Consider the following 11334-nt stretch of genomic DNA (forward strand, 5'->3'; position numbering starts at 1 on the left):
TGTGACCTGTTTCTTTGTCTCCACATTTTGGCTGCCTCCCAGTGTTGATAGAGTGGCTTTGTGTGCTAGGTGTCCTATAGGGCCCAGTGGCTCAGCCTCCCCAATTACCTGAGGTGGACACTCTTGGTGTACCCCTTTGTGGGTTTTGTACACAGTCTTGTTGTAATTAAGCCTCGGTTGTTGTAGGTATCACTGGGAGGAATTGACCTCCAGGCTAATTTTCTGTGAGAATCAGCTGTGTCTATGGTGGGAGAACTTCTGTGCTGGAGACACCCTTATGGGGCAAGACTTGCTTCAGTGGGGCTTTGGTGCTCACTGAGTCTGCCCCCTGAGTGTGTCCCTTATGGATCTGAGGAGTTGTAATCTGGATGGTCCCACTCTGACCACTGGGTACACTGGCTCTTGGATCTCTAAGGAGGTGCTAATTTAGTCTCTGCCTGAGGCTACCCAGCAGGAGTTATGGAGAGATCTGCAGATTCCTCTTCTTTGTTTGGGGTTTGGAGGTGCCCAGATGAGGCCCAGCTGTGAAGCAACGCAAGCTGCGGTGGGGCCTTGGGCCTTCTTTTGGATGTTCTGGGTCTCTCTGACCCAGCTGCAGTTTGTTAGGTAATTTTCAGTTTGCAAAGGGCCAGCCCATTCATATGCAAAAGCCTCTGCTAGCAGCTTGGGTGGGGCAGGGTCTCAGGAAATCAACAGGGTGGAGAAAACAGCTATGGCTGATCCGAAGCCCTGCCCTAAGAGGCCCCCGGGTCTCAGTGTCTCATCTCAGTGTCCCACGGTAATTGCTGCAAGCACCTCTGACAGAAAGCCGCCCTCGAGTTCTGCCCGCTGCCAGACAGTCCAATTTCTCCCCGTACGGGTCTGGGTCCCAAGAGACTCATCCAGAACTGGAGTTCAGAGCCGTCGGGAGCTTGTGACTCCCTCCCAATTGAAAAAGACACCAGCGTCCTCCATTGCCAGCCCTTTCCGCGTGCGCCTCAGTACCTCTGCACTTTACTTCTGCACCTCCTCTGAGTCTCAGTGTGCTTTTCTCTTTCCTTCTAGTTGTAGAATTTCCACTCAGCCAGCCTTCCTGTGGTTCTGGATGATGTCCATTTTGTCTTTTAGTTGTAATTTGAAGTCGCTTTTCTGATTCATGATTTGGTGACCTGCCTTCAACAGCACTGCCCACCCCAACATGCACAGATTTCCCCTGTACTCCTTCGGGGCGGCCCACAGTTTAAGCTCTTGTGTTTCAGTCTCTGATCCATTTTAAGCTAATGTTTGTATATAGTGTGGGGTAGGGGTTGAAATTCACCTTTTCTTCTATGGCATCCATTTGTTTCAGCATCTTGTTGAAAAGACTGTCCTTCCTACATTAAATTACCTTGGCACCTCGTTCTGGACCCTCTTTCCTATTCCATTGACCAATAGGTCTATCATTACACCAATATCACACGCTCTGATTATTACACCTTATAGTAAGTCTTGATTCGGATGGTATATGTCTTTCAACTTTGTTCTTCTTTTCCAAAGTGTTTTTTTTTTCTATTTTAGTTATTTTGCTTTTCCATATGAATTTTAGAATCAGCTTATTGATTTCTGCAAAAAGTCTGCTGGGATTTTGATTAAGATTCATTAATTTGGGGTTAATTGACATGTTAACAATATTGAGGCTGCTGACCCATGAACGTGGTGTATCTTGCCATTTATTTAGGTTTTCTTTAATATACATAATTTTAAAAAATAACCACTAAGGGTGCCAAGACAATTACATGGGGGAAAGAATAGTCTTGGTGTTAGGACAAGTGGATATCTGCATGCAAAATACTGAAGTTGAACCCCTACCTCACACCACATACAAAAATTAATTCGAACTGGACCAAAGACCTAAATATAAGAGCTAAAATCTTAAAACTCTTAGATTAGATAATAGGAATAAGTCTTTATGACTTTGGATTAGGCAATCGATTCTTAAAACAGTATCAAAGCACAAGCAACAAAAGAAACATAGACAAATTGATTTTCATCAAATATAAAAAGTTTTGTGCTTCAAAGGACACCGTCAAGAAAGTGAAAAGATAACCCACAGAATAGAACATTTTTGCAAATCCTACATCTGATAAGGAACTTCTATGGAAAATATAAATAACTCTTAGAACTTAGCAATAAAAAAGACAAAGAGACCAATTCAAGTACATGAGCAAAGGATCAGCATACATATCTCTCCTAAGATTTATTGGCCCTTTAATGACTATATTGGCCAATAACACATGAAAAGATGGTCAACAACATGAGTCATCAGAAAAATGCAAATAAAAAACAGAACAAGCACCACTTCACACCCACTAGGATGGCTGTAGTAACTTTTTTAATGGCCAATGGCAAAGCTGGAAGAAGAGGTGGAGGAATTGGAACCCTCATGCACTTGTGGGAGCTCTGCGAAAGGTTAGGCAGAGAGAGACTACCATCTGATCCAGGGGGCATGTCCACTCCAGGGTATAGACCCAAGAGAAATGAAAACATGTCCACACCAAAACTTGAACACATATGTTTATAGTAGCATAACAGCCAACTGTTCACTACTTGATGAATGGATAAATAAAATGTGACCTATCCATAATAGGGAATATTATTTGACAATTAAAAAACGCTGCTACAGGCTACAACCTGGGTGAGCCTTGAAATCATTATGAGAAGTGGAAGAAACCAGTCACAAAGGGCTACAGAATATATGGTTGCTTTCATATGAAATGTCCAGAATAGGTAAATCTACAGAAACAGAAAATACATTAGTGGTTGCCTGGGTTTGGGGAGGGTGGAGGGAGGGGCAGGGAGGGAGGGATAGAGTTTCTTTTGGGGGAAGACAAAAATGGTTTAAAACTTATTGTGGTGATTGATGGTTGAACAATTCTGTGGATATACTAAAATCCACTGAATTCTACGCTTTAAATGGATGAATTCTATGATATGTGAATTACATTTTAATAAAGCTGTTATTTTTAAAAGGGATTTTAAAAAAATCCTCATCCAAGGATATGTTTTTGTCGTTTTTAGAGAGAGGAAGGGGGAGAAAGAAACATTGCTGTGAGAGAGGAACATTGATCGGTTGCCTCTCGTAGATGCCCCAACGGGGAATGGGACCCACAGCCTTTTTGGTGCACAGGACACGCTCCAACGAACTGAGCCACCAGCCGGGGCAAAAGGGGATTTTTTAATAGGGGGGGTTGGTTGGGGGGAGGCGGGGCTTTTGCAAACCCAGTGCAGCTCCTGGCCGTCCACATGCAATCTGTCGTCCGGAGGCTCAGAACTGACCTAATGAATAGCCTTCAGGTGCGTGTGGTCAGAATAGCTGGTGACACCCGCGGCTTCCCAGCTCCCTTCCGCCAGGGGCTGAGTCCAATCTCAGGGACCTTTGTCTCTGACAGTGAGTGGACGTTTTCTCTTAGAAGAAAACGGAAACGGGCGCACACACCACTCATTGTTTCTGAACTTGCTGCCAGAAACGCTGGCCGCGCGGGGCCGGGATGTCGGCAGCCCTCTGGGACGGTTCGGGGCACAAGGCCTCCGCTCTCCCTGCCTCGGGTTAGAGCTGCTTTGGGTCGGTTTAAGCTGTAAACAGATTTAAACAACTCTCTGCACAAGCTGTGTATACACTCCAAACACAGACCATCTATCACCTTGGAGATGAAAGCTGGCCTTGTAGCATTTATTGATTCTTACTTAGCTACTCTCCCAGGGGCCAAACCAGTTAGGAGACCAGCCCGGCCGCTACCAGCTTCTGTGTGCCTGTCATTGTCGCCGTCTTTGCTGTCTGCTCTGCTATTGGTTACTGAATAGTGTGCTTGTTTTTTACATAAGTGTATCTCGTCATAAACAGAAGATCCCATTAAAAATAGACCCAAGGAAAACAGCATGTTGTTCATTCTAACCAAATGCTGTTGCCTGATGAGCCGTGAGCCTGAGGCTCCTGGTTAAGCGGGGCCATCGGCAGGGGCTTACAGGGTGCGGAGGGCCTGACGGAGTGGCTTCGTGAACGTGGAGGAGTAGGCATCAGAGGAGCCTCGGGGGCAGAAGCTGTCACAGGGTAGAAAAGGGGAATTTCTTTTCCCTTAAGATTCTAATACGTAGTTGCAAATGACAGACACCCAATTTGGATCAGCAAAAGCAAGAGAGAAAATGTATTGGTTCCCATATCTGATGGAATGGCTGGATCCAGGTGTTAAATGGTGTCAGAAATCTCTCTCCATCCTGTGGCTCCTGTGTGTTCGCTTTACTCTAGGGTCGTCTCCCCACTGGCGGTGCCAAGTACCACCGACGTAGTCATCTTAGCTGGAAGGGAGTCCCTTCCGCAGTTATTCCAGCATGAAGTCACAGAAGTGAGTCCCAGGGGTCCAAGCTGGGGTGGACGTCAATCTGGCCACTCACCCAGCTTTGGCTGGAGGAGGGGCAGTTCACCTGCGGGGACACCAGAGCAAGGGGAGAGGATGCTGGAGCAGGCACCTGGCTGCCCACCGCCATGCCCCAACCTCAGGGGCTCTCAGAGGAGGGCGAGGGGCATTTCAGCCAGGGAGTCGACGGCTTCATGAAGGGGGCGGCCTGCAGCCAGCTGGGCGCTGGGCCCGGGCGCTCCTGCTGCAGGTGCCCCTCGGTATCGGTACCGGGGAGGAGGAGGAGGAGGACACAAGCTCCCCCTGCCCGCTCCCAGGTCTTGGTTAATCTCCCTAAGAAGCAGCCTCCCCATGCAGCTGGGAAACAATCAGAAAGGTCAGGCAGGCCTCAGCCACCCATGCCCGCACCCTGCTCAGACCCCCCCCCCTTCCACCCCGGTCCACAGGCAGCCCAGCGCGCTGTTCAGACGGCAGATTTGAGGGCATCACGCCTCCAAAGGTTCAACTCTCTTGGGCTTGAAACCCAAATCCTTAGCTGGCCCACAGGGCCCTGCTCCCCTTCCAGGCTCCTTTGCTCCTGCTGTCCCCTCCCCCCCTCTGACTCTGCTTCCCCCAGGGAACCCTGCTGTGACCTCCTCCAGGTACCCTCAGCCGGGGGTGTGTGAGCAGCTGTAATAACAGCAGCTGACAGGAGCCAGACAGTGATCCACATTCCGTATTTCATTGTCTGCACAACAAGCCTCTGAGGAAGAGGATATTATTGTTCCCATTGTACAGATGAGGCAACTGAGGCACTGAGCAATGATTTACTCAGAGTCACAGCTGGAAAGTGGCAGAGCCAAATTCAAAGCCAGACATTTCAGCTCTAGAGTCTTCATTCTTGTAATCCTCACCTGAGGATTTTCCCCCCATTGATTTTTGGAGAGAGTGGAAGAGGGAGGAGAGAGAGAAAGAGAGAGAGAGAGAGAGAGAGAGAGAGAGAGAGAGAGAGAGAGAGAGATTGAGATTCGTTGCCTCCCACACAAGCCCCAACTGGGACAGGGATCAAACCCGCAACCAAGGAATCGAACCTGCAACCCCTTGGTCGGCCCCAGCCACTGATCCAAACCGGCCAGGGCCAGAGTCCTGGTTCTTAACCGCCACCCTTCCTGCCTCTGGGAGCTCAGAGCTCAGGCTCCCCATCCTGATCGCATCCTGTAACCAGGCATTTCTGATGGACTGTTTCCTCAGCGTTTGCCCCACTTGCTCACAGCTTGTCGTGATGGTAGCTAACCACACGGAGCTCTTAGCCTGCGCCAGGCCCTGTGCTGAGCACTCTTCAGGGATCCCCTACTTCACCCTCTCGGCAGGCCTCTAAACTAGGCTCTGTTACCCCCCTTTTACAGACAGTGAATCCGAGGCTGCGGGTTTAAGTGACTTGGCTGCTAGGCTGGAAACTCCCGGAGGGCAGAAACGTGTTCGTTTGCTCAGTAGTGAGTCCAGAGGAACTAATCCAGTGCCTGGCATACAGTAGGCACTCAATAAATGCTTTTTGGTTGGATGGAGGAGTGGATGGATGATGAGAGATGGCAAAAAGGAAGGAAAAGGGGAGGGGGGGAGGAGTGCATATGCAGCCTGGGCTGCCCGTCTCCCGTGGGTGCTGTGGCCAAGCCGGGACGTCCTCGGCGCGAGGCGGGTGTCCTAGCTGCACGGCCTGCGTGTCTCTGCAGGTGCCACGATGCAGGTGAAGAAGTACCTGGTCAAGTGCCTGCACCGGCTGCAGAAGGGCCCGGGCTACACCTACAAGGAGCTGCTGGTGTGGTACTGCGACAACACCAACACCCACGGCCCCAAGCGCATCATCTGCGAGGGGCCCAAGAAGAAGGCCATGTGGTTTGTGCTCACGCTGCTCTTCGCCTCCATCGTCTTCTGGCAGTGGGGCGTCTTCATCAGGACCTACCTGAGCTGGGAGGTCAGCGTCTCGCTCTCCGTGGGCTTCAAGACCATGGACTTCCCCGCCGTCACCATCTGCAATGCCAGCCCCTTCCAGTAGGTGGTCCCTGGAGCGCTAGGCCGCCTCCCTGTGCCTTTTTCTCCCTCTCCTTCCCGCTTCCTCCCAGCTTTCCTTTTCTCCCTTCCTTTTCTTTCCCTTTCTTTTTCTTACCCCCCTTTCCCTCCTTTATCTCCCTATTCCTTTCCTTTCCTTCCCTTCTTTCTTTCTTTCCCTATTTGCTTTCATCCCTTTGCAGCAAGATTCAAAATTCGTAAACATCCTAGGCTTAAAGAGAACCTGGGAAATATCTAGCAGTCCCTGTCTTCAGGCACACCAGTGCCTACTGATTGCTTCAGTATGTGTGTTTAGTGCACCTACTATGTGCCAGGCACTGCTATGGGCACTGGGAATACATCAGTGATTAGAAGTCCCTGCCCTCTTCACAGCCTACAAAAGAAAACAGACATCAATCTTTTTTTTCCTGAAATATTAAATTAATCATAATAGTTCAATAATTATAAAGTGATGATAAAAAAATATATATATATGTACAGCAGCCATGCATCGAGGGCTTGTGAAATGCCAGGCAGTGTGTTGAGTGTTCTTGGGTAACTCATGTAATTCTAATCCACACAACTACGAGGGTCACTCCTGTCAGAGCCCCAAGTTACGGGCCAGGAAATGGAGACTCAGAAAGGTCAAGGAACCTGCCCAGAGACCACAGTGGGCAACGGTGGCATTTGAACTCGGGCCTGATCTGATCCAGAGCTGCCACTGTTTAAGCACTTGATGGCAAGGCCCATGAGAGGGACACACAAGGAGACCCACCCTAGCCAGGGTTGAGGAGAGGTGGCGGGTCAGTCAGAGAAAAATGCCCTGAGGAATGAGTACAGTTAGCCAACCTGGTCGGGCGCGGAGAGCACTCGAGTGGAGGGCACAGCATGTGCCAGGGGCCGGCGTGAGACGGAGTTTGGTGCATTCAGAGACCTGAAAGAAGGGCCAGCGCGGCTGAGTCACGGAGAGCACTCTCCTCCACAAGCAGGTCCTCGAAGGGCATGCACACGCCGGTTGCATCTGCAGTTATAGGAAACCCCTTTGTAGTCATAGGGGAGGACCCTGGGTGATTACAGTAAAACAGCCTCCGTCCAGGCTCTGTCCCGAGTGCTTCATGGGCCTCACTCCCTGCTCCTCCCAGCAGCCTCTGTGATTAATATTGTTTCCCCGAGTTTGTAGATGAGAGAACAGCGCCTCAGAGAGGTTCATTTGCCCAAGGCCACCCAGATAGTAAGTGGATTTGAACCACAGTCCAGGCCGGGACCCGCCCAGCTCGACAGCAGCCCGGAACAGCGAGGCGGTAGCAGCAGCCCTCGCCTCCACGGCGCACCTTCCACCTTCCCAAGCCCCTCCTGTGCGCCCCAGGGGCCAGTTCACGGCCAGGGGCAGGCAGCGTCCATGTCCGAGGCGGATGGCAGCACCGGCTGCCCTACACCTTTGTACCCAGCTAGGGCCTGGGTGAGGGTTTAATGCCTCTCCTGCAGGAAGTCCTCCTGCCCCAGCTGACACACTGGTGACCACACAGTGGGGTTGGGTCTTGAATCTGTTGGGTGTGGGGTGACTGGGGTACAGGGACTGGGGGGGCACTCTCTGGTATGGACACATTTCTACCACATGAACTGCTCACGGTTCCAATGTGGGAGCCTCCAGGGGCTGAGACCAAGTACTGGAGCCCAGCCCACATCCCATCCACCTTCTCCCTCCTGACACTGGCTCCTGTTCCCCAAATCACTGCCGGGAAAGGGGGACCTCGGGGTCACAGACCTGCCCCTCTGCCCCTTCCCCTCCTGGGAGGGGGACAGCAGACGCCCCGCCACCCGTGTACAAACAGCATGCCCGCTGCAGCCCACACACCCAGGGCCCAGGCTCAGCTCTGCCCTCATCAGTGGGTGAGCTGGGGAGTCACAGCAGCTCCCACAGCCTCAGTTCTGCGTTGTCCTCTGCACCTTCACAGTGCCCGGCGCACAGTAGGTGCTCACTAAATACTCGGTGCACGCATACAGGAGTGAGTGGGCACACGCATGGGCGGGTGGGTGGAGAAGTGCGTGCTTGGGCAGGGCGTTCTCGCACACGGTGGCAGCTGTGCTGGAGCACGAGGGGGTCCCGGGCTACAGTGGCTGTTCCTGCTGCCCCGGCCCCCTGACCAGTCCTCTCCCCACCCAGGTATTCTAAAGTCAAGCATTTGCTGAAGGACCTGGATCAGCTGATGGAAGCCGTCCTGGAGAGGATCGTGGCTCCCGAGCAACCCCTTTCCAACGCCACCAGGGCCCTGAACTTCACCCTCTGGAACCATACGCCCCTGGTCCTTATTGACGAGCGGAACCCCCACCACCCTGTGGTCCTCGACCTCTTTGCAGACAATCACAATGTCTCGGCAAGCGGCAGCCCAGCACCCGGAAGGGCCTGCAATGCCCAGCAGTGCAAAGTAGCCATGAGGCTGGTAAGTGGGCCCAGGCCCACGTCCACCAAGGGCCCTACCCAGTGAGGTTGGTGGGCGTTGCTTTCCTCTAATAGCCGGGGCCTTGCTGGGGGAGAGGCAGCGCCTGTTCTGTGCGTTTGCCAAGCTGTTTTAAACATAGAAATAGCTGGTATGTTAGTCAAGACATTTTGGATGCAAGTGACCCAGCTCAAACTAGCTTAAGCAAAACTGATTCACCGGCTCACATACTAGGAAGCCCACAGGTACATTGGGTTCAGGGGTGGTTGGATCCAGGTGTTCAGATGCTGTCGCCAAGACTTTGTCTTGGTTCACCATGTTTTGTTAAATTTATTGGGGTGACATTGGTTAATAAAAGTACATAGTTTCAGGTGTACACCCCAATAGCAGTCATCTGCACTGTTTTCAGTTGACTTCACTCTCTGGTCGGCTCTCTCCACTTGGAGGGCCGAGACCATGCCAGACACACATCCCCCAGCTCAGCACTCTCCCCAGAATGCCCCTCCTTCCCAGTGACCACGGCAAAAGTCCTGGGCCTGATCATCAGGTCACATGCTCAGCCCCAAACCAATCACGTGGGCTGGAGGTGGGCTCTCCTGGTCAGACCACATGCATCAGGAGCAAGAGGGGAGGGGTGGCTCCCTGAAGGACGAATTCAGTCTTATTATCAATAGACAGGGGTACAGCCCTAGCTGGTTTGGCTCAGTAGATAGAGCATCAGCCCTCAGACTGAAGGGTCCCAGGTTCGATTCTGGTCAAGGGCACACACCTTGGTTGCAGGCTCAATTCCCAGCCCTGGCCAGGGCGCATGCAGAAGGCAGCCAATCGATGTGTCTCTCTCACATCAATGTTTCCCTCTCTCTGTCTCTCCCCCTCCCTTCCACTCTAAAAATCAATGGGAAAATATCTGTGGGTGAGGATTAACAACAACAAAGAGACAGGGACAGAAACATCAGGCAGGTGTGAGACCGCAGCCGTGCATACAGTGGACACGGGAGCACCGCTGCACGGGGAGGCGCCTGCGCTGCCTGGAGCTGCCCCGGGGCCTGTGCCGTCGACCCCGGGCCCCACTCTGCAGAATCTGAGTGGTCGCTCTGCGCCAGAGCCCGGGAGTCGTACGTCAACGAGCTCCCTGGTGGTTCTGATAATACCCCTGCTGCTTGGGGACCCAGGCCAGGGCACACTCTCCCCAGAGAGAGGCCACTGCCTCCCGTGCCACCACGTGGCCAGGGCTCGCCCACATCTCCACACAAACCAGCACCTAGCACGAGGCTCGCAGGGCCCGCTGCCAGCTTGAACACAGTGCCCAGCTGCTTTCGGTCAGTGGCCTGGCTGCCCATGTCCATGTCCTCATCGGCAAGGCAGGCGTGTCCCTGGTGGCCGTACCAGCCGTGTGTGTGGTGTGTGTGTGTGTGTGTGTGTGTGTGTTGCATGTGTGCACACATACAGTGCAGGCGAGGTCTGCTGCTGTCACACCTTATTAACCGCTCTGGGCCGCGGGTTCTTCATGGTGGTGGGGTTGCTATGAAAACTGAATGGGATCATAAAGTAAAGCCTGAGACAGCGCCTGGCCTGAGTGAGTGGGAGGATTACTCCCCAGGGGGGCTCAGAGGCCTCCAGCAGCTGCTGAGGCCACGCGCAGCTGGCCTGAAGGGCTGACCCAGCATGGAAGGCCCTCCGGTGTCGGGGTCAGGAGGAGGGCGGCTATGGGATGAGGCGAGCAGAGGCAGAGAGGTGAACCAGGGCCAGTGGCTTCCGTGTCTGCATGCTGAGCTGGGCTTGGGGGAGGGGGCAGCTGCAGCGAGCAGAGGGCCTCACCAGGCTCAGGCTGAGAGGCCAGCCCCTCCTCAGCCCAGGGGCAGCCCAGGGTCTTCGTGGGCCCCGCTCTGGGAGCCCAGGCTGGGCTGGGAAAGGAGCCAGGGGGTCAGAGGGTGTGAGTGTCTGTCTGCACAGGGACTCACATATGTGAGCAGGGTAGCAGGGATATGTGTGTGCATAGTTGTGACCATGGCATCATGTGGCTGGAATGTCAGAAAGTGGCGCCTATCTCGGTGTGTGTGTGTGTGTGTGTGTGTGCATGTGTGTGCATGTAAGGGTGTGGGGGGGTGTGTGTTCACTCGAGCTGAAGGCGCCATGCGGGTGGAGGCTGTGTAAGTCCTTGTGGCCAGGCAGCTGTGGATGAGGGGCAGCCCGGGGGCCCAGGGTGCGGCCCGGGCAGGGACAGCCGGCGGGGCACTCTCGGCCCACGCCCTTGGGCAGCGATGGGCCGGCCAGCAGCCCTGCACCCACAGGATCCCTCCGTCTCCGCAGTGCTGCCGCAACGGGACCGTGTGCACCTTCCGGAAATTCATCAGCGCCACCCAGGCCGTGACAGAGTGGTACACCCTGCAGGCCACCAACATCTTCTCCCAGGTGCCAACCCAGGAGCTGGTGAAGATGGGCTACTCGGGCGAGCAGCTGATCCTGGCCTGCCTGTTCGGGGCCGAGCCCTGCAGCTACAG

The 11334-nt window shown here is 53.4% G+C and overlaps 1 protein-coding gene across 1 annotated transcript in view; it reads left to right on the forward strand.

The window, feature by feature from the left end:
• Positions 1 to 11334, forward strand: part of SCNN1B (sodium channel, non voltage gated 1 beta subunit) — a 33851-nt gene that overhangs the window by 9914 nt on the left and 12603 nt on the right. Inside the window, exons 2-4 of the mRNA XM_014530007.1 lie at positions 6080 to 6398; positions 8560 to 8836; positions 11144 to 11327. Coding sequence (XP_014385493.1) covers positions 6088 to 6398; positions 8560 to 8836; positions 11144 to 11327 — 772 coding nt within the window. The 5' untranslated portion in view covers positions 6080 to 6087. The remainder of the gene's footprint in view (positions 1 to 6079; positions 6399 to 8559; positions 8837 to 11143; positions 11328 to 11334) is intronic.

The sequence above is a fragment of the Myotis brandtii genome, unplaced genomic scaffold, assembly GCF_000412655.1.
Source record: "Myotis brandtii unplaced genomic scaffold, ASM41265v1 scaffold707, whole genome shotgun sequence".
In the NCBI taxonomy this organism is placed as follows: Eukaryota; Metazoa; Chordata; class Mammalia; order Chiroptera; family Vespertilionidae; genus Myotis; species Myotis brandtii.